A 20,952-nucleotide genomic window follows, 5' to 3' on the forward strand; every position below is an offset into this window, starting at 1 on the left:
AGGATTCTGGAGACTCTGGTTGTCAGGGTTTGCTGTAGACTTGGTGGTCTCACCTAGGGAAATGGAGAGTCCCAGAGTCCTCAGACTTGTGGGATTTAGAAAGGGGAAGTCTGAGGCTAGGTCTCTGCGGTCACAGGCTTATAGGCAGTGGCTGGAACTAGAGCACAGAGGATCTCCAACAATGTATGCAGTAAGGGGAGTGTGACGTTCTTATGCCTGGAAGCCTCAAAGGGAGACAGATGCTATCAAGAGTACCCTACAAATGAGTTCTGACCTCCCCATGTAAGACTCTTCCAGGATCCCCCAAGGATGCCTCTGACTCTGCCCAATCCTGCATCAGTGTCTTGTCCCATCTCCCTGCAGGTCCTAAAGCTGTCTAGCTGGCATGGCAGCTCCAGTATCTCTGAGGGCCACAGGGGGTCCAGTCCTGCAGGGCACATCCTAGACCTCGGAGAGCTGGACAGTCTGCCATCCGTGCTCTCACCAGCCAGGCCAGATCCCGGGCCATTCACCATGGGCGGCTGCTTCTCCAAGCCCAAGCCAGGTACCTCCCCTTCTCTGACAGCCTCTCCCTCCCTCTGTACTTCACCAACCTCCAAAGTAGGTCAGGCTAGGCAGGAGCCTAGAATGTTAATGCACTGCGGACAAGAAGGGTAAGAGCCTCGGAAGGCTCTCCTGGACTCCTCTTTATTTGGGACTTTCTTTGGTGTTAGTGGTGGGGACAGCAGCTGATCCCTCTTAGAAAGTTGAATCTAGAAGGTTCCTCCTAGAGGGAGGAGCTAGGGGCTACTTCCTCCATTCTGGAGAAGAGAGGCTTCAGGGATGTTCTTTTAGCCACAGTGTGACATCTTTGAGTCTCAGTTTCCCTCTCTATAGAATGGAGCTGGACACTGACCTCTTAGGGTGGCTAACAGGATACAATGGCAGGTCCCTATTCTTCTCATCCTGGGTTATATCAGATGTCATCTTGGCCTCTTTGGGCCTCACCCTGTTTTGTGTTTGTTTGTTTGTTTGTTTGGGTTTTGTTTTTTGAGACAGAGTCTCACTGTATAAACCAGGCTGGTCTCATAGTCACAGAGACTGTGACTATGCCTGTGCCGTGCAAGTGCTAGGATTAACGGCACCCATGCCTTTCTGCTTTCTGCATTTATATAGGAAATCCTGGGCCTACCTAGCCCTAGAAACTCCAGCCAGAGGTAGGGTCATTCCAAGGTACTAGAGTACTTGGGATCTGCCCTGTCATGGGACTCATGTCTTTGGGTTTCTACCCCAGTCTACATATTCCTTCTACCCTAGTGGTAACCCGTAGCCATGATGGGGATGCAGAAACTGAGGGCTTCAGAGCCCAGCGAGTGCTCCACCCACCCAACTTGCCCTGGCTGGCTCACCCTGCCAGCTTGCTCAGCTCTCCTTACCTGATACCCATCAGCTCGGTTACCTTGGGACTCATAAGACTTTTCTTCCTTTCTTGGGTCTGAGGTAGGACTTGGGGGAGGGAGCAGAGCTGAGACTCACTGGCGGTGTTGGTGGGGATTGCCCTAACTCACCTGAGTCTGAGTCTGTGCCAGGCCCTACAGCCTTTGCCATAGGTGCCCACTGTCTTGTGGACAGGAATATGCCTGCAAGGTTCCACAGGAGTCCCATACTGGGCACCTGTGGGACTACCTGGCTGGCAGGACATCATGGGAACAAGATGCCATTTACAGTTTCTTTCTTTCTTTTTTTTTTTTAAATTATTTATTTATCTTATGTATATGAGTACACTTTTGCTTTCTTCAGACACACCAGAAGAGGGCATCAGATTCCATTACAGATGGTTGTGAGCCACCATGTGGTTGCTGGGAATTGAACTCAGGACCTCTGGAAAAGCAATCAGTGCTCTTAACTGCTGAGCCATCTCTCCAGCCCTACAGTTTCTTTTAAATAACACCAATGAGCTGGCCTAACCAGGGACCTCTTGGCTCTAGAGTTAGCCATTATCCCCTGACCCCGGTCCTTGTATGTTTGCTTTTGTGATTTTTTTAAAGATAAGATCTCATCTAGCCCAGGCTGCCGTCAAACTCATTATGGGGTTGAGGATGATCTTGAGCTTACCACCCTCCTACCCCCACCTCGTGAATTCTGGAACTACAGAAGTGTGTGGTTATGATTACTTTTACTTAGTGTTGGGGATAGAGCCCAAAGCTTTGGGAATGCAAACAATCTACCAGTTATGATGTTGGTTTTTTAAATTTTATTTCTATTATTTAAATTGTGTGTGTGTGTGTGTGTGTGTGTGTGTGTGTGCAGGTGTGTTCAGAGGTGAGAAGAGACACAGTCCCTTGGACTAGGGTCATGGGCTGTTGTGAGCCACCCGAGAGCTGGGACTCAAACTCGGCTTCTCTGGAAGAACAGTATGTGCTCCAGCACTGGTTTTGTTTTGTTGTTGTTTTTGTTTGTTTGCTTGTTTTTCTATTTTTATCTTGTAAAATGAGCATTTTGCCTTCATGTATGTAAATGCACAGCATGTGTGCAACACCTGTAGAGGCCAGACTTCATCTGACCTCCTGAACCCGGAGTTACAGATGACTAATTGTAAGCTATGGTGTAGGTGCTGGAAATCGAATTCGGGTTCTCTGCAAAAGCAACAGATGACCTCTGAGCTGTCCTCACCCTCTCCCCTTTCATTAAAAGTCAGAGTTTAGCCGGGCGGTGGTGGCGCACGCCTTTAATCCCAGCACTTGGGAGGCAGAGGCAGGCGGATTTCTGAGTTCGAGGCCAGCCTGGTCTACAGAGTGAGTTCCAGGACAGCCCGGGCTATACAGAGAAACCCTGTCTCGAAAAACCAAAAAAAAAAAAAAAAAAAAAGTCAGAGTTTACACTGTAGCCCTAAATGACCTAGAACTCAGTGTAGACCAGGGTGGTCTCGAATCTACTGCGAGCCTCCTGCGTGGTGGGATGACAGACCTGAGCCATCATACCCATTTTATGTTTTCAAAACTTGGTGTTTTGCCGGGCAGTGGTGGCGTACGCCTTTAATCCCAAGCCCTTGGGAGGCAGAGGCAGGTGAATTTCTGAGTTCGAGGCCAGGCTGTTCTACAGAGTGAGTTCCAGGACAGCCAGGGCTACAGAGAAACCCTGTCTTGAAAAACCAAAAAAACAAAAACAAAAACAAAAGAAAAACCAAAAAAACAAAACAAAAATTCAAACAAACAAAAACCTTGGTGTTTTAAAGGGTGAAAGGTTTATTTTGGCTTACAATTTGAGGGGACACATTCTGTCATGGTGAAGGCCTGGCTGCTGACGGCTTTTTGGTGGTAACATCCAACAGCTGGTTATATCTGTCTTTCTCTTTTTCCAGGGCATTACTGTTCTGCTCTGGGCTGCTCTCAAAGTGGCTAGCTATTCTTATTGCTCAGAGACAACATTAAAACTTGGGCTCTTTAACCTCTTAGCTATGTGGCCAGGGGCTGACTACCCCGCTTTGGTCCTCTGTGTCCTCATACAGAGTATGGGGTAGACGGCCTGGCTCTGACCCTGGCATGCAGGAACACTTGCAGCTGTGATTTTTTTTTTCTTCCTTTCTGAGGTGGATTCTGAGTTGCAGACCCAGACACAGGCTCTAGTGGGGGGTGAGGCTCAGGAAGATTCAGGATGTAGGTATGAAAAATGAGGCATGAACACTGAGCAGTGGTCAGCAGGGCCCATGAAGAGACCAGAGCAAGCAAGGTCTTCACATTTTTGTAAATTTTCCCCTTTCTCTGCTACTCTTTGTGGCTGTGTCTTGTTGATATCAGCAATTGCTTCCTGAGTCCCTCCTGTCTTGTTCTTGAGACAGGGCTTTGCTGGATAGCTCTGGCTGGCCTGGAACTTGCTTCATAGACCAGGCTGGCTTTGAAGTCACAGACCTGCCTGCTTCTGTCACCAAGTGCTGGGATTAAAGGTGTGCACCATCATTCCTGACAGTTCTTTGTTCTTCCTAAGACTTTCAGCCAATTGCTTACCTGTGTCAGAGCTGGTAGAAGTGGCTGAGGAGATGGCTCAATAAATATGGTACCCACAACACAAACATCAGGAGCTGGGTTCAGATACCCAGAACTCACATGAAAGCCAGGTGTGGTGGTATGGACCTGTAACCCTAGTATTGCGTGTGGGAAGAGACAGGTAGTGTAGCCAAGGAGCCAATCACTGAGGTCTGGATTCAGTGGGAGATTTCCTGTTCCTCCCCTCCCCCCCAAAAAAAAGTTGGAGGGAGAGGCAGAAAGTGATAAAGACTTCTGACACTGACTGCTGGCCTTCATATGCTGTCACAGATATATGTGTGTACACCCCTATGTTCTCTAAATCATGTGTGTGAGCGTATACACACACACACACACACACACACACACACACACACACACACTCCTACCCACATCTAATAGGAAGTCCAGCTCTGTTGATCTGGCCGTCGTTCTGCCTTTCATTAGCCTTTTGTTATTTATCATGTCTTCCAGGAAGTTCAGAGCTAGCTGATAAATCTCTTTTACCAGGGCTAGGATATGTAGCTCAGTCATTAGAATGACCACTGAAGATGGCAGAAACCCTGTGTTTAATCCCTAGCACCAAAACCAAAACCATGCCAAAAAAAAAAAAAAAAAACCCACACAAAACAAAAACAAACCAACCCCTCAAGCCACTACTGCAGTTTCCAAAGTAGAGCTTGTGTTCTGGTTAATACGTATGATCAGCAAATGGGCAGATGCTCTTCGTTCTTCCCTACCCCCATTTTGAGGCAGCGTCCCACATGTTAATCCAGGCTGACCTGGAATTCACAATGAAGCCCAGGCTAGCCCTGAGCTTGTGGCAGTTCTCTACCTCAGCCTCCCAAGTGCTACAATTACAGGGGTCAGTCACTACTGACAGTTTGTCTTTCGCCTTTGATGTTGGGGATGGAACCCAGGACCCTGCCATGCTAAGTGTGACCCCATCAGCTGTCTCTACCATAGCCTGTTCTCATTTTGTGACTAAGGTGTCTTGAGGCCCAAGAGGCGATGACAGTGACTGGGTGGCTGAGGGATCGTGGAACTGGGTTGCCCTAGCTCTATGGGTAAGCAGGGTCCTCCAAGGTGTCCCTTCTGCTCCTGATGTAATGACTGCCCAGAAGAACATCAGTGAGCTTGCCTCAGAGCCTTCTGGAAGCATGCAGAGAATAGCAGCCTGCTGTGCAGGCTCTCTGGCATCCTGCCAGGCTGTTCCTGTGGCCTCCCACAGCTCTCGCCACAGAGAGCAGCTGAGCCTGACATAGTTTTCCTCTTAATTCTTCCAAAAACATTCTAAAACCATTACATAAAGTGTGTTAGTTGGAGTCCCTGCCCCCACATGACACCCTCCACAGTGTGGCTGCAGACTCTTGTGTCCTCTTCACCAGGCCCAGTCAAGGAGCTGCCCTTTGCCTTTCTCCCCTGCAGGGGTTAGGCCTGAGGAGAAAGCAGGGATGCTGACATGTGGAGGGAAACTTGGCCCAACATGCAAGGATCAAGAACCCATGCAGGGCCCACAGAGTCACAAGTATGAGGCCTGACCCTGAGCTAGTGAGCCTGACCCTGAGCTAGTGAGCTCACACTGCTGGGAGGATGGGGGTGGGGCAGCAACTCAGAGACCAGGTTAATCCTTGTATCCTTTGTTTGTGGATGTCAGGTCTGAGGTGAAGGGGTTCAAAGGTAAAAGCAGGAGAGGCTTTGATGCCTGAGGGCAGGGAGAGGGAGCCGCCTGCTCCCAGGATGGCCCATGCTGTGCCAGAGCCTAGCTTCCTCCTCCTTGGCCTCCTCCCTACTGTAGCAGCCCAGGAGACCGGATTACAGCTGCTCAAAATTCTGTTTATTGTTCCCTTTTAATAAGAAAGAGAGAAAGAGAGAAAGAAAGAGAAAAGAAAAGAAACCAGGCATGTCATGGAGATTTGGGGAAAGTTCAAAGAAGACAATGTTGGGTCTTTAGCTGCCTCCTCCTGCTGTCCTGGAGTGGCCCCATGGACACTGAGCAGCCTCAGCAGTGCATCTGCTCTTCTGTGCTGCACACATGGACACCCCCTTAACGGCTTCACTGCCAGGGCTGCAGACCCTGTACACAGAGATGCCAACCATGTGAGGTTTGGTAAATGCTAAAGAAATTACAAATTGATGGGCATAGCTATATTAAGAAGCTGAAAGCTGCCTGGCAGTGGTGGTGCACACCTTTAGTCCAGCACTTGGGAGGCAGAGGAAGGCGGATTTCTGAGTTTGAGGCCAGCCTGGTCTACAGAGTGAGTTCCAGGACAGCCAGGGCTACACAGAGAAACCCTGTCTCCAGAACAAAACAAAACAAGACCTCCAAACAACAAAAAGCATTTAAAGCTAATAGGAAAGTTTCTAGGTTGGTCTAGGACTCATGGGAGTCCTGCTCAGTCTCTGGAGTACTGAGATTATAGGTGTGAGCCACTGTCCCAATAGAGCAGTGAACATTCTTCCATTGCCCAGACCCACTGGCTGTGAATTGAGCTGTAAATGTGTCTCCAAGAAGGGGCATTGCCCTTGTCCATCATTAGATGAGTTGTGCATGGTGGTTCTTTCCTCCAGACTGCCTCCAGGTATGAAGGGCTGTGTTCTGTCACTCCCTTACTAATTTTGTCATTGGAAAACAGAAGTTTCTGGTCTGGCTGTAGTTCAGTGGTGGAGTACTAGCCTGACCTAAGGGAGCCCCTGGGTTCTTCAACAAGAAGAAAACATACAAAAGTGAATTGAAGTCAAGCACCTTTTGCTGGCCTCTGCTTGGCCTGTGGGATGGGAACAGGGCTGGTTCAGCTAGGGCTCATGGTTTGCTTTGTCCACAGTGGAGCTCAAGATTGAAGTGGTGCTGCCAGAGAAAGAAAGGGGCAAGGAGGAGCTGTCAGCTAGCGGAAAGGGCAGTCCCCGGGGTTACCAGGGCAATGGCACAGCACGCCACTTCCATGCTGAAGAGCGTCTGCCCACCCCACAACCATATCCCAGCCCTCAGGACTGTGTGGAGGCTACTGTCTGCCATGTCAAGGACCTTGAGAATGGCCAGTGGGTGCTGGGCTGCAAGGGTGGTGGTAGGACTTGAGGTGGGGGGCATTGGAGAGGCCACATATGAGGGGTTGGGCTGAGGCCGTGGAGTGAAATGGGCTCTTGGCTCCCTGGGTGCTAAGCTTTGTGCTTCAGCTGTTCGGGGCTATCCAAATATTGGACTTGGGAGGAGGTGCTTACAGGAGGGCATGACTAGCTTCTGGCTTGATCTCTGAGCTCAGCCCCTCCCCAGGATGCGAGAAGTGGAGCTGGGCTGGGGAAAGGTGTTGTTGGTGAAGGACAATGGGGAATTCCATGCCCTGGGCCATAAGTGTCCTCACTATGGAGCGCCCCTAGTGAAAGGTAAGAAAGTGTGAGGTACGTATGGGAGGTAGGATACACCACCCATGCCTATATAGGGATTCCGAAAGGCCCCAGGGCCTTCATCCATTGTGAGGGCTCCTGGGTTGGGGAGAGGTCCAGCAGGGTCCAGTACCAGAGCCCTAGAGTGCAGTTTCTAGGCATGGCTCTAGTCTGGCACTCATTTGTCTCTCCTAGGTGTCCTGTCCCGGGGACGTGTGCGCTGCCCCTGGCATGGTGCTTGCTTCAACATTAGTACTGGGGACCTAGAGGACTTCCCAGGCCTGGACAGTCTGCATAAGTTCCAGGTAGGGCTGGGAAGGTGGCATGATGGGAGCCCGTGTTGTGGAGTCAGAGACTGAAGCATCTCAACGTTTGGTGATGATGCTGCCCTCTCAGGTGAAGATTGAGAAGGAGAAGGTGACCGTTCGGGCAAGCAAGCAGGTACCAGGGAGACTCAGGGGTCACCGAGGCCCAGGTTTAAGAGGAAAGGTTTTGAACAGGCTGGGGGGCGGGAGCATATCTTGGCTGGAGAAGAGCATGTAGCAAAGCCATGTGGTGTGGGAGGGAATGAAGGATTGGAGTGTGGAGATGAAGCTGGGCTGGAGCCTCCGGTCCAGCTCCCAGCTGCCCTTCCCCACTCTCAGGCCCTGCAGCTGCAGCGGAGGACAAAGGTAATGACCAAGTGTATCTCTCCAAGTGCTGGCCACAGCGGTAGCACCAACGTGCTCATAGTGGGTGCAGGTTGGTGTTGGAATAATGAAGGAAAGGGAACGCTTGGAGGGTGGGAGAGGCCTTGGCCTTGATCTATGGTCCTATTGCTCAGGTGCTGCTGGCCTAGTATGTGCAGAGACACTGAGGCAAGAGGGCTTCTCAGACCGGATTGTCCTTTGCACACTGGATCGACATCTGCCCTATGACCGGGCCAAGCTCAGCAAGGTGGGAATGGAATGGGGTACCTGGATCCTTATTCCTCCAGGTCCCTGTCCCCAGATCCCTGTCACATCCACATGGAGCCTCGCCTGGAACGCATTGGAGGTCTAGCTGTCTGTTTTCCTCAGTCTCCCAGGCCTGTCTATGGTGCTACTAAGAGATCTGAGGTTATTGAATTCTGTCTTAAAGCTGCAGTATCATGCAGAGTGACCTCACCGTCCTTGGGGTCTGCATCTTCTACAGGGTGATGAGATGACAAGAGTGTCATACATGCACCTTTCATCTTAGCACTTGGGAAGCAGAGGCAGGCAGATCTCTGTGAGTTTGGTATACATAGCTAGTTCCAGGCCAACCAGAGCTACAAACAGAGACCATGTCTCAAAAATTAATAAATAAAAATAAAATAGCCACCATCTCACCATCTGGCCTTGACTCGTGACCATGTTCCTCAGACCCTGGATGCACAACCTGAACAGCTGGCCCTGAGACCCAAGGAATTCTTCCGGGCCTATGGCATCGAGATACTCACTGAAGCCCAGGTATGAGGAAAAGGAGGGGGAAAACAGGCAATGAAAAAGTTTAAGGAAACAAGAGGCCATGGGTACCCCTGGAGGTGTGATGGATGCTCAGCCCTCTGTGCAGGCCTGGGACCCAGCATTGAGTCTTCTTCCTGGCAGAGGGGTAAGGAGATGGTCTGATCCCAGCTAAGACAATGGAGCCTTGTGGGACTTGAAAGTATATAAAGACAGCTTTGAAGGGTTGGGTCTGCCCTGAAGCTGCACCTTAGAAGCCTAAGTTCTGGGTTCTGGGGGTCTTGTGGAACTCTAAAGTACGTCACAAGGCCCAAGCCTGTGCTGAGGCCTCCTGCTGCCCACTGGGGCTTGCAGGTGGTCACAGTGGATGTGAGAAATAAGAAGGCTGTGTTCAAGGATGGCTTCAAGCTAGAGTACAGCAAGCTGCTGCTGGCACCAGGAAGTAGGTAGGTAAACACCTTCTGCCTCTGCCAGACACTAGGCAGCTGGACATCGGCCAGGGTTGGAGATCCTCACTGATCCCACCGAATCTTAGCCCTAAGACCCTGACCTGCAAAGGGAAAGACGTAGAGAATGTGTTCACCATCCGCACACCTGAGGATGCCAACCGCGTGCTGCGGCTGGCCCGGGGCCGCAATGCTGTTGTTGTGGGAGCAGGCTTTCTGGGTGAGTAGCTGCAGGGGAGGTGGGTGGTGGTTACCATGGCCAGTTCAAGCCGTGAGTCATAGTGCCATCCTTGCCACTACCTGCCCACCACCCAGGGATGGAGGTTGCTGCTTATCTGACTGAGAAGGCCCACTCAGTATCTGTGGTAGAGCTGGAGGAGACACCCTTCCGGAGGTTCCTTGGGGAGCGTGTTGGTCGTGCCCTTATGAAGGTGAGTCTGTGTTGATGCTTGGCCTCTAGATGCCCTGGTTGACTTGCCTGGCCCTAGGCCAGAGTCTCACCCACTACCCATGTTCCTCTTTGCTTGTACAGATGTTTGAAAACAACCGGGTGAAGTTCTATATGCAGACAGAGGTGTCAGAGCTGCGGGCTCGAGAGGGCAAGGTAGGCTTTTCTCTGCTGCTGTTGCTGCTGCCTGTGTCTCTCCCTGTGCTCAGGAACTGTGCCCACTTGCTCACCCATTCCCTCCCCCCAGCTGCAGGAGGTGGTGCTGAAGAGCAGCAAAGTTCTGCGTGCAGATGTCTGCGTGGTAGGCATTGGTGAGTAGGTAGACAAGCAAGTACTAGTGAACAGAACTGCCCATATACACTCTCAAGTGACCTTGGACCCTTACTTGAGCCTCAGTTTCCACACTTATAAAATGGGACTCCAATGGTACCCACTTCACAGGACAATTGTATACTGGGCTTAGTCCAGGCCTCTCATGGAGCAAGTGACTGCTCTCCGTGATACCAGCTGATACATAGGAACACAGACAAGTTTCTGATTGGTTCTTATGCCAACTGACGTAATAGTTTGGGGAGGAGCCAAGCTGGAAGGTGGCAACACAGGGTTGGAGAAGCATGGCTGTGGATCCCCATCATGAGAGTTCTATAGCACTTACTGGGGAGACTGTTCCTGGGGCTAAATAGGGAGTACAGAGCCTACAGATGGGTTTACAGAGGGCAGGATGCGAGAAGTCCCTAGGTGGGCATCCTATGGGTGATTAACCTGGAGCAGGCAAGTATAGCAGGAATGGAGAGAGATGAGACAGGAGAACAGCAGGACCAGGGTGTGGATGCATGGCTTCTGTCCTGTTAGGTGCGGTGCCTGCCACAGGCTTCCTGAGGCAGAGTGGCATTGGTCTGGATTCCCGAGGTTTCATCCCAGTCAACAAGGTGGGGCTGGATGCAGTGGGTAGGATGCTGGGAGGAGCGTGGCTGGATGACAGAGTCAGCTCCCCTGTACCACCCACAGATCCTTGACCCTCCCCACAGATGATGCAGACCAACATCCCAGGAGTGTTTGCTGCAGGTGATGCTGTCACCTTTCCTCTTGCCTGGAGGAACAATCGGAAAGTGAACATCCCACACTGGCAGATGGCTCATGCCCAGGGTATGGCCAGTCCGGAGGCAAGTTAAGGGCTGGAAGACCATTCCAGGGTCTCAGCCACCTTCAGGCCCATTCCCCAGTTGTTGATCCGGGGTCTTAAGTTCAGGAGTTGGTGGTTCAGTGAGCCTTATCCAATGATCAGTCGGTCTACAGTGTGGCCTCTCTCCTGAGACCCTCTGCATACTATTTAGTTAGACAAAACCCTCTCTGGCCCATTTGTCTTTTTGCTACCCTCTCTCTTTTGTTCTCAAGGTTATGTATTTGGCAGAATTGCTGCTTGGCCAGCAATTACCTCTGAGAGGGAGGGAGAGTTTATTTAGTAGGCTAGCTTCTTACTCAGGGCCTGTTTTTCTTGCACCACTAAACTACGTCTGTGACTTGGTTGGGTTATTGTGGTTTTCTGTGGAATTACGTCCCCCAGCATTTGGTAGCCACCAGGTCTCCTGAGCTTCATGGACTATGCTCTCAATCCCTAAGATGTAGGCACCAGTGTGTGAACCACCTCAACTCCTTACAAAGAACCTCCACGTCTCTAGCTTTGTACAGGGAGTGCTCCCCCATCTTACCTTCCCTTTCTTCTTCCTTCATCTTGAAAGTCTGATGGTAATGGTATCTCCCAATTCCAGTATCTGTTCAAATTCTAGCTTGCTACTAGAGAATAAGGACCCAAAGGCCACTCCTTGGCCAAATATAATTAGGACTTAGGGCTCTCTGGAGATTCTTAGACGTATTCAACTTTAGATTCACATGGAGCTTAGGAAAAGTGGAAAGCCACCTGTGCTAACTATGGGCCCTACACGTGCCTGTCACCTCTCCTGTGTGGCCTTTGTGCCCCATTGTCTTCCCTCTTTACACCTGCTGTATCTGATCTGTTGTCTGTGTACACAACTGTGAAGTAGCTCACAACCCCAGTAGACCTTTCAGATGTACAACACGTCATTCAAAGAGGAGGCATTAGTGTCAGTGGATCTCTGGGGCCAGGCGTTTCCCTCTGTACCCATTAACTGCATCCAAAGGTCGCCTATGAGCTGAACATGATTCCTTTTTGGGGAGACCTAGACAACAACGATACCTGTCAAGGGTCCCTAGAATGGGGTGAGGGCAGACAGTGCTGTGGTGGTGGGAGGAAGGATTGAGCTCTCACCACCCTGGGTCTTTCAGGGCGGGTTGCAGCTCAAAACATGCTGGCACAGGAGGCGGAGATCAACACGGTACCGTATCTGTGGACTGCCATGTTCGGCAAGAGCCTGCGCTATGCTGGTAACTAAAAGCTTGTCTCATGGGGATGGGGGCCTGAAGGCACTTCAGGATTAAGTGTGGGGGTTGAGTCCAGTAAGAACTAAGAATTGGCAAATAAGAAGTGGTTTGGCTCAGGTGCATATTGTAATCTCAGCAGTCCAGAGGCTAAAATGCAAAGATTAGGAATTGAAGATCAATTTGACTCTTGGATGGTGGAGCTGGAAACTGCGTAGGAGAAGTCAAGGGTTGATGAGACGGCTCAGTGGGTAAGAGTTCTTGCTGGCAAGCTAATGATCTGAGTTCGATTCCTAGAACCCACAGAGTGGAAGGAGAAAAAAATTCTTCCTGCAAGTTGTTCTCTGACCTCCATACATGCATGTGTACATACACATGAAATAAATAAATAAATAAATAAATAAATGTAATTTTTAAAAAAGTTGGAGTAGGATCCAGGCATGGTGGCACATGACTTTAGTCCCAGCATTTGAGAAGAGCCAAATGGATTTCTGAGTTCAAGGCCAGCCTGATCTACAGAGTGAGTTCTAGACCAGTCAGGACTACACAGGGAAACCCTGTCACAAAAAAACAAGAGGGCGAGAGAAGGCAAGGTAGGAGGGAGCTTGGTGGTTTAGACAGGTGTTAGGAGAGCAGGCTAGGGCTGTGAAAACTGTTCCCTTCCCCAGCTCACATAGGCACCCTCCCGCAGGCTATGGAGAAGGCTTTGATGATGTCATCGTTCAGGGGGATCTGGAGGAGCTGAAGTTTGTGGCTTTTTATACCAAGTGAGAGCAATGGGGTGCACTGGGAGCATGGAGCAGTGGGAGTGCTGTTGGGAGTAGATAGTGTTAGCAAGGCAGGGGGGGCTTTGCTAAAAGGCTAGTGAATGGCATGGTGGGGTGGGGATGTTGGGCAGGAGATGAGGAGGAAGTCATCAAATAATACTGTGTCTTTCGGACATTTCTTTGAGGTAAGTGTTGACACTGAGGTAGGTGTCTATAACAAGGAAGGGCAGACAGGTGGAGAAAAGCTGATGCTAAGGCTGGGCCAATCCCTGAGCTGTGCCAAGGGTTTCCTTTGGCAGGTGACAGTGATGGGGCCAAATGGAGGGCTGGGTGCTCAGGACATCTTGTTTCCATGGACAAGAGCCTTCCTAGCATCCCAGGTGGACCAAAAGGTGTTGGGATCTCAAGAAGGACCACTGCCGCTGGTGGTCCTCAGGCTCGGGCTCCTTTTCTCTCTAGAGGTGATGAAGTGATTGCTGTGGCCAGCATGAACTACGACCCCATCGTATCCAAGGTGGCTGAGGTGCTGGCCTCAGGTCGAGCCATCCGGAAGCGGGAGGTGGAGTGAGTGCGGGTGTGGGAGGCTTTGGGGTGTGTGTGGGTGTCCTGGATAGGCTCTATTCAAGCTACCATGGCAGCCCGTTGCCCGCCCAGTCCTGTGGAGCTCTCACCCTCACTTTCAGTTCCCATGGTTCCTGGATGAGATGGGGGATGAATTTGGATTAGAAGTTGATAGGATATGCGTACAAGGAAACAAGTGTGTGACCCAGAGAGGAGCCAGTGTTGGGGGTGGAGGCAGTGTGATTCGTGCTCAGCTTGGCAGAAGCTAGGTGGAGAAACATAGCAAGTGATGCTCCCGGATATGCCATCCATAGAGAGGTGGGGTGGTTACATGACATCTGGGGAGCAGTGGACATGAGCCGTTACCTTCATCCCAGCACAGTGCCAATGAGTCCCCAGTAGCTTAACCTGTGTACAGAGAACTTCCTGGGACCAGGGACAGGCCAGAGGTGACTGAGGGGCTGATGGCTATGTGATGGGGTAAATCCTAGAGTGGAAGGCAGTGGAAGACTCAGAGTGGATCTGATAAATGACATGCTTTCTTTGGCCTTCTGTTTTTCCCTCTTGCCTTCAAAAAGGTTGTTTATGCTACACAGCAAGTACGTGCATTCTTTCTTGTTGACTGTTCTGAGCCTTTCTTCCCTAGCCCAATGACTGAACCCTCCTGCTTGCCCAAGTCCATTACCTATGGGGCACCAGGCTTCCGGACACAGATCAGTCCCTGCTACTATATTCAAGAGTCACTTGCTCGTGGTACCTACACTGAAGAACCTGTCCTCTTCTGTCCTGACCCAGCCTCCTCTCATTCCTGCAGAACCGGTGACATGTCTTGGCTCACAGGGAAAGGATCCTGAGCTCTCATGTGGTGGGCACGCCTCTGGGGCACCAAGGTCAGAGACCAAGTCCTGGGGCAAGTGCCAATCTCCAATTTCCCAGGATCCCCCAAGGCAGAATCTGAGTCCTCCGAGGCTTGCCTTCAACTGTCTGCCTCCAGAGGATAGTCCATCCCCAAGGCCTTAGCTGTCACTGGCAGCTGGTTTTAGAGGCAGGACAGGCTCTGCCTCTGTTTCCTCTTTTAGGACTGTCTTCCCAGCAAGCCCCTTCAACATTACCTTAAAATTAAAACACATGTATCAGCACATCTGTGTCCCAGTGTAATTGGGCCAGCACTTAGAGCCAGGCATGATGTGGCATGTCTGTGACTGCAGCACTCAAGGCAGGGGCAGGAAGGTCACAAGTTTCAGACCATCCTGGACTGTATGAGATCTTTTGCTTTTAAAAAGCTTCAGAAGACAGAGGCAGCTTTTGTATTTGTCCACTTAAGAGAGATAGGAGCTGGGTCCTGGGTCCTGCAGACTCCATGCTGCCCACAGCAACCTGAGCTGGTATAATAACAATAATAATGATAATTATTGGTTTTTTTTTTTTTGGTTTTTCGAGACAGGGTTTCTCTGTATAGCCCGGGCTGTCCTGGAACTCACTCTGTAGACCAGGCTGGCCTCGAACTCAGAAATCCGCCTGCCTCTGCCTCCCGAGTGCTGGGATTAAAGGCGTGCGCCACCACCGCCCGGCTATGATAATTATTGTTAATCACAGCCAGGAGGTGGTGGCACACACCTTTAATCCCAGTGCCTGGGAGGCAGAGGCAGGCAGATCTCTGAATTCAAGGCCAGCCTGGTCTACAGAGTGAGTTCCAGGACAGCCAGGGCTACACAGAGAAACCCTGTCTAAAAAATACAAAATCACTTCATTGTTATAAACTCACAAATACACTCTGCTGGATTACAGTAGTCACTCAAAAACCTATCCAGTTCCACTCTATATATCTCGATTTTTTTTTTTTTGTACAATTAGGATACCCACTGTGAAGCTGCTCTTGACTTTTACGATTTTACATTTATAAGCTCTTACAAAAAAAAAAAAAAGCTCTCTTACAAAAAAAATTTTTTTGAGCCGGGCAGTGGTGGCGAACACCTTTAATCCCAGCCCTTGGGAGGCAGAAGCAGGCGGATTTCCGAGTTCGAGGCCAGCCTGGTCTACAGACTGAGTTCCAGGACAGCCAGGGCTACACAGAGAAACCCTGTATCAAAAAAAAAAAAAAAAACTAGACCATTTAATTTTATATCTATTTCTTGACTATATGTGTCCCTTTTGCCTGAAGTTCCTGAATCCTCATTTCACAGGCGATTCAACTGGCAACAGACAACTTACAAAAAACCACGGATTGTGGTGTAGTCTAATGGCAGAGTGCATGTCCATCAAGTCCTGGGTTCAAAACCCATCGCAAAAGAGGGAGGGAGGGAAGAGGAGAGGGAGAGAGAGAAACGAAGATCCTGCTATCAACGGAGAACTCACAGGTGCCCCGCCATCAAGAGTCTCAGACAATAAGAATTCCAAGAGCAGAGGGGAGCAGTGAAGATCAGGTTTGGTGGGGCGCAAACAGAAGGAGGATAGTTGAGCTGCTCGCTTGCAAATCGGAAACCTCATCCCGCGAAACGGGGAGGGGCTTCCGGGAGATGGCAAAGCCCGACTACAAGGCATGCCGGGAGCGTGTAGCTCGCAGCTGCCTTGAGAATGTCAGTGGCTTGCTATAGCCAGACTGCGTTTCTTGAAAGGGGAAACCCAAGCCAAGACTTGGCCAGAAATACTTTCCAGAATGTGACGTACTCGATATATGGTAATGCGAGAAGTCTGGCCGCCAGGTTCCTTGACAGTTCGCCGGGTTGCGGGGAGCGCGAGGTTTGTCGGGACGGCCGACAAGCTGGCCGGAAGTGCTACACCAGGGGCGCAGGGCTCTCTGGGAAGTGTGGTCCTTTGGCTCGGCCCAGGCGGTGGCCGTGAATTTCGCAACCTGGTGGCCTATCTGGACTGAACGCGGGATGGCCGGCTCCGGAGGCTCCGGAGGTCCCGTTGGGCCCGGGGCCTTGACAGGAGGGGTGCGCTCCAAGGTGGCTCCGAGCGTGGACTTTGACCACAGCTGCTCAGACAGTGTCGAGTACCTGACGCTCAACTTTGGACCCTTCGAAACAGTGCATCGCTGGCGGCGCCTCCCGCCCTGCGACGAATTCGTGGGCGCCCGGTACGACAGTGTACAAGGGATCCTGAGGCACTGGTAGTAGGGATGAGAGCTGAAGTCTCAGGACGGGCTCTAGGAGCGAGATCCCGTGTGATGTCCTGGAGTATGGATTGGTCGTTCCCAAAGCTGAGTTCCCAGGGAGTAGCACCATAGTGACCCTAGGCAGGGTACCAGACGTGTGTTTCTGAGGATCCTGTTTGGGTCCCTGAGCTGTGAGGTATGAGTGGGAAGTCTCACTCGTCCCCAAGTGTCCTTGCTGTCCGAAGAAACTGAAGGATCTCTACAGATCTTAGCAGTTGAGAGGCTTTAGCCAAACTTGGGGCAGCAACCATGTGTAGTCCAATTTGTTGGGTGCCAGCCAGGAGAGTCCCAGTCTCACCACCCTTCACCCCTTTCTTCCTTCTAGGCGCAGCAAACACACAGTCGTAGCATATAAGGACGCCATCTATGTGTTTGGTGGAGACAACGGGTGAGTTTGCTTGTTTTGTTGGGAGTGGTGGCAGGGGATGATGACAGAGAGACTGTTGTCTGAGAATGGGAGTCATAGTCATGCCCTGTGAGCCTCTGCTTTCCCATCTGTGCAGTGCTTTGCACTTGATTCCCATGTTATGGTGAGGAAGATCCTACCTTTAAAGCCCTTTTAACTAGCATTCAAATGGCAGCACATGCTAAATACATGGAAATATCCTTGTTTTGAATGAGGAGACACAGCTTTGGAAGAAATGTGTACTCTTGCTAGCCCTGCTGGCACTTTTCTTCTTTCTCTACATTTCTCTAGAGAGAAAAGCCTATTGGCTTTGCCCACATGCTTGTTTTGTAACATCTCTTATGTGTGTGGGGGGGATGGGGGATGGGGGTAGGAGGTGGGACAAATGTGGAGATCAGACAACAGCTAGCTATCATTTTTTTCCTAGTATGGGTACCAGGGCTTGAACTCAGGTTGCAAGACTTGGCAGCAAGTACCTTCCCTTGTGGAGCCATCTCACTACCTCTAAACAGTTTTATTCATGCTGTGCACATCTTGCTTTTGGTGGAGATTTCTGTGTTGCTTTAACTTCCTGGAAAATAATATTCCTGGAAATGACCTGGTAAGCACACACACAGACTTCCACCAGTTAAGCTGAGGTTATGTGTTTACATATGACTCCCTCCTCTTAGACCTAGAACCTGTCCTAAAGCCCAGGACAGGTACTGTATAGCCTTGGTCCTGTAGACTACATGAGGTAGCTGACCTAGAGCGAATGAGATTTTAAGGACTCTATTAGGACACGCAAACTTGGCCATGATTGCCTGGGATTTAGCTCATCTCCACTGTCTGTTTCTCCAAGAGCAGTTGGGGCTCCATGTACAACTGCACATCAGAGTGTGCACTCCTTGGTTCACAGCCCTGTAGTGTCTCCATCTTCTCTGTGCAAAGACCAGTCCTAATAGGAGGGTATGGCCTACTTGTTCGTGCTGTCCTGTCTCTCTGGTGGTTTTGCATTTGGATTGTCTCCGCCTCTTGCTGCCCAGCCCTTTGGAACGTTGTTCCTTCTCTTGTGGAAGGAACACTTCTGTTTCCCTTCTGATGTTCTTATGGATGAGGCCTTGTACCCTCTTACATCTTACTAGTGCCACTTGCCCCCTGCTGTTGGCTGTGATCTATTTCCATACTCAGTTCCTTACAACAGTGTGAAGATGTACCTGTTTACTGAAGTAAAAGAAAAGGACAAGCCTTAGTAAGAAATCCTACACCAAAAAAGACTGGTGTCTAACATAGGGTGGGTAGGACGGTAGGACTGCTGTCCTCAGTATCTTCTGGAGCAGGTAGACAACTGTGTGGTAATAAGCAGAAGTGGTTTTGGTGTGCAGTTTCAAGAGAAAAGTTAGAGAAGGTCAGGTGCACATCTATTTGGCTGTGATTTATGATAAATCAGGGCATCCATTAAGAGTGGAAAGAGGAGTTCCTTCTGGGCAGTAGCAACTTTGGGTATTGGAAAGTAGGAGCAAGGAAACCTGTCCATGGAGCCCTGTCAGTTAAGATGGACTCTTCAGGGTTACACCACAGGAGCTTCCTTATGACACCAACTCAGGTTGACTACAATCTCCTGGTTTTAGGGGAAATTGTGAGGTTTTGGGATCAGTCACTTTCATGCTTGAGTTTATGAGACATCTGACCTTGGTAACTGTTCTGCTTTGCCATGGTCTTTGGAGGCCTAGTATAGGAACTTAGTTTAAAACAGTGGTGTCCCGTAATTTTGTTTAACAAGTGCCACTAAGTTTAAGTAAGAGGTTAAATGAGGAAGGGCAGGGACGAGGCATGATACCAGCATTCTAAGCTTTGACTTCTTGGCTATCGGTCCATGCTTCTTCTCCCATAAAATGTTAGGATGGGTAGCCACCTAGCATAGACTGAACAAGGTAGGGAGAGATGCCCTGCAAAGGCCTGGCCTGGAGGGAGTGCTTGAAATCAAGTTGGTTCACCTTTTTTCTACATTAACAAGTTGGTAATATGCCCAGCTTGCATATTAAATGCAAGCTAGCCCAATGAGCAGTGGAATTACCTTTGATGCAGTTATGTCAGATGGTGGCAGATGGAAAAGCATCCAGGTCTCCACTGATGTTTGAGCCAGAATGTGTCGTTGTAGTGCAGCCTTGGAAGCGTTCAGTGGAGGCTGGGTGAGGTATGAGTAAGGACTAGCTCTGGACCCTTGAGTGGGCTGCTGCTGGTGTGATCAGGCTGGCCTTGCCTGTGTGGGAAACCTAGTTGCCCATATCACCTAGTCACTAGTTTTGAGCTTTGGACATTGACAGGTTGTCTGACAGATCAGTGAGCCAGGCCTTCCTTACTGCCTCCAACCCTACGTGCATGCCCTCTCACATTTTGACGATCCTGTTGAGGTAACACCTTGTAATATCCTAGATACTGCCACACACACACACTCTCTCTCTTTCTGCCTTTCAGAAAGACAATGCTCAATGATCTGCTGCGTTTCGATGTGAAGGATTGCTCCTGGTGCAGGTGGGTGGCCCCTAGGCGCCAGGACCCTGCCCATCTTGGAGAGCAGCATCACTGGGCTGGATTCACTGGCTGATAGAGGCAGCTCATCATGGAGGGCCAGGGAGAAAGATAACATGAGAGCCTTGGATACCCTCCCTCCTCATGGCTTTCTGTGAGAATGATTATCCTAAATTATCCCAAATCCTGTGAGCTACAGGCTGCGTTTGGTCTAGTTGGTGATAAGTAGATTCTGACTTGGGGGGGACCTTCGATCACCAGAATTTGTCCTGGGCCAGGAGCTGCTGTGAGATCTCAGGGAATAGACAGGCCTCAGCTTGGACAGTTTTCCCAGAGTTCTACTTCAAGGCTGGCAGCAGAGCCTTGCCCCACCTTTGTCTCATAGGACTAATTTCATGCCAGTAGATACCCCACACAGCTATTGAGCAACATGCAAACCCCATGAATGACAACCTCAGCTGTGTGGCCTTGGACAGAAGCTAGCTGCCTTCTGTGGGTGCCAGAGATTTGTGTTTTCTGCAGCAGACCTGATCTGGCAGCAGCTTATAGTTGGTAGGAGACACAGTCTTGAGGGCCAGGATATTCTGAGCCTGCTTGCTCCATCATCTGCTCACATAGGAGCACAGTACCACACAGCCCCTTCTGCTGCATGCTCTGAAGTCTGTAGGACATGCCCTTTGGTCCCCAGCAGCCTTCTGGGGTGGGATCTCTTTTGACAGAGGAGGATTCAGGGCTCTGGAGACTGTGTGACTGCCCTGGACATTGAGCCAAGCTGAGTAGCTCCACTTGACGTCATGCACTGTCTTAGGATTCTGTTGTTGTCCTAAGACACCATGACCAAAAGTAACTTGGTCAGGAGAGTGTTTACCTTAGCTTACAGTTCTATGTCATAACCTATCATTGAAAGAAGTCAGGGCAGAGACTCAAGGCAGGTATTTGGAGTCAGGAACAGAAGCCATGCTACTTATTAGCTTGTTCCTCATGGCTTGCTCAGCCTGCTTTCTTATATCACCCAGGACCACCTGGCTAGAGATGGCCCCACCTACCATGGGCTGAGGCTTCCCACACCAATCACTAATAAAGAAAATGCCTATAGGCTTGCCTACAGCCCAATATTATGGAAACATCTTCTCTATTATGACTCCCTGTTTTCAGATATCTGTAGCTTGTGTCAAGTTGACAAAAAAACAAACAAGTAAAAACAACAAACTCCCATAACCGATAGGACCACCACCTCTGCCTGGTCCCCCTGTAGCACCTTCACAGCATCTTCACAGCACCTTCACAGCACCTGCACAGCACCTGCACAGCACCTGCACAGCACCTTCACAGCACCTGCACAGCACCTGCACAGCACCTTCACAGCACCTGCACAGCACCTTCACAGCACCTGCACAGCACCTGCACAGCACCT

At 50.3% G+C, this 20,952-nt stretch overlaps 2 protein-coding genes across 5 annotated transcripts in view; both read left to right on the forward strand.

Moving 5' to 3' along the window:
* The first annotated feature begins 513 nt into the window (after nt 1-513).
* Nucleotides 514-14,318, forward strand: Aifm3 (apoptosis inducing factor mitochondria associated 3). Of its 3 annotated transcripts, XM_028779639.1 has the most exons (20): nt 514-544; nt 6,827-7,040; nt 7,273-7,382; nt 7,578-7,687; nt 7,779-7,823; nt 8,027-8,123; nt 8,206-8,318; nt 8,765-8,851; nt 9,200-9,291; nt 9,381-9,511; nt 9,607-9,722; nt 9,824-9,895; nt 9,987-10,050; nt 10,592-10,668; nt 10,768-10,885; nt 12,044-12,142; nt 12,828-12,903; nt 13,363-13,467; nt 14,043-14,063; nt 14,279-14,318. In XM_028779639.1, the coding sequence occupies exons 1-20, from the start codon at nt 514-516 to the stop codon at nt 14,316-14,318; spliced, it is 1,818 nt and encodes a 605-aa protein (XP_028635472.1). The 3 variants fall into 3 exon arrangements, with proteins under 3 accessions (XP_028635472.1, XP_028635471.1, XP_028635473.1); XM_028779638.1 differs by lacking the exon at nt 14,043-14,063 and having other exon boundaries at nt 514-548; nt 6,813-7,040; XM_028779640.1 differs by lacking the exon at nt 14,043-14,063.
* Nucleotides 14,319-15,998: 1,680 nt separating this feature from the next.
* Nucleotides 15,999-20,952, forward strand: part of Lztr1 (leucine zipper like transcription regulator 1) — an 18,300-nt gene continuing 13,346 nt past the window's right edge. For both annotated transcript variants that reach the window (XM_028779636.1, XM_028779634.1), the window contains exons 1-3: nt 15,999-16,543; nt 16,947-17,009; nt 19,485-19,541. Coding sequence is in view for 1 of the 2 variants with exons in the window: in XM_028779634.1 (XP_028635467.1) it covers nt 16,344-16,543; nt 16,947-17,009; nt 19,485-19,541 (320 nt within the window). In the remaining variant the exon portion in view is untranslated. The remainder of the gene's footprint in view (nt 16,544-16,946; nt 17,010-19,484; nt 19,542-20,952) is intronic.

The sequence above is a fragment of the Grammomys surdaster genome, unplaced genomic scaffold, assembly GCF_004785775.1.
Source record: "Grammomys surdaster isolate TR1022 unplaced genomic scaffold, NIH_TR_1.0 358, whole genome shotgun sequence".
Classification (NCBI taxonomy): Eukaryota; Metazoa; Chordata; class Mammalia; order Rodentia; family Muridae; genus Grammomys; species Grammomys surdaster.

What these genes read in the sequence shown, in the direction of transcription:
- Aifm3 (XM_028779639.1), top strand. Translation starts at nt 514, where the DNA reads ATGGGCGGCTGCTTCTCCAAGCCCAAGCCAG. An exon ending in TGGAGCGCCCCTAGTGAAAG is followed by an intron (nt 7,383 to 7,577) that starts GTAAGAAAGTGT and finishes TGTCTCTCCTAG; the next exon opens with GTGTCCTGTCCCGGGGACGT. An exon ending in TGCGGGCTCGAGAGGGCAAG is followed by an intron (nt 9,896 to 9,986) that starts GTAGGCTTTTCT and finishes CCCTCCCCCCAG; the next exon opens with CTGCAGGAGGTGGTGCTGAA.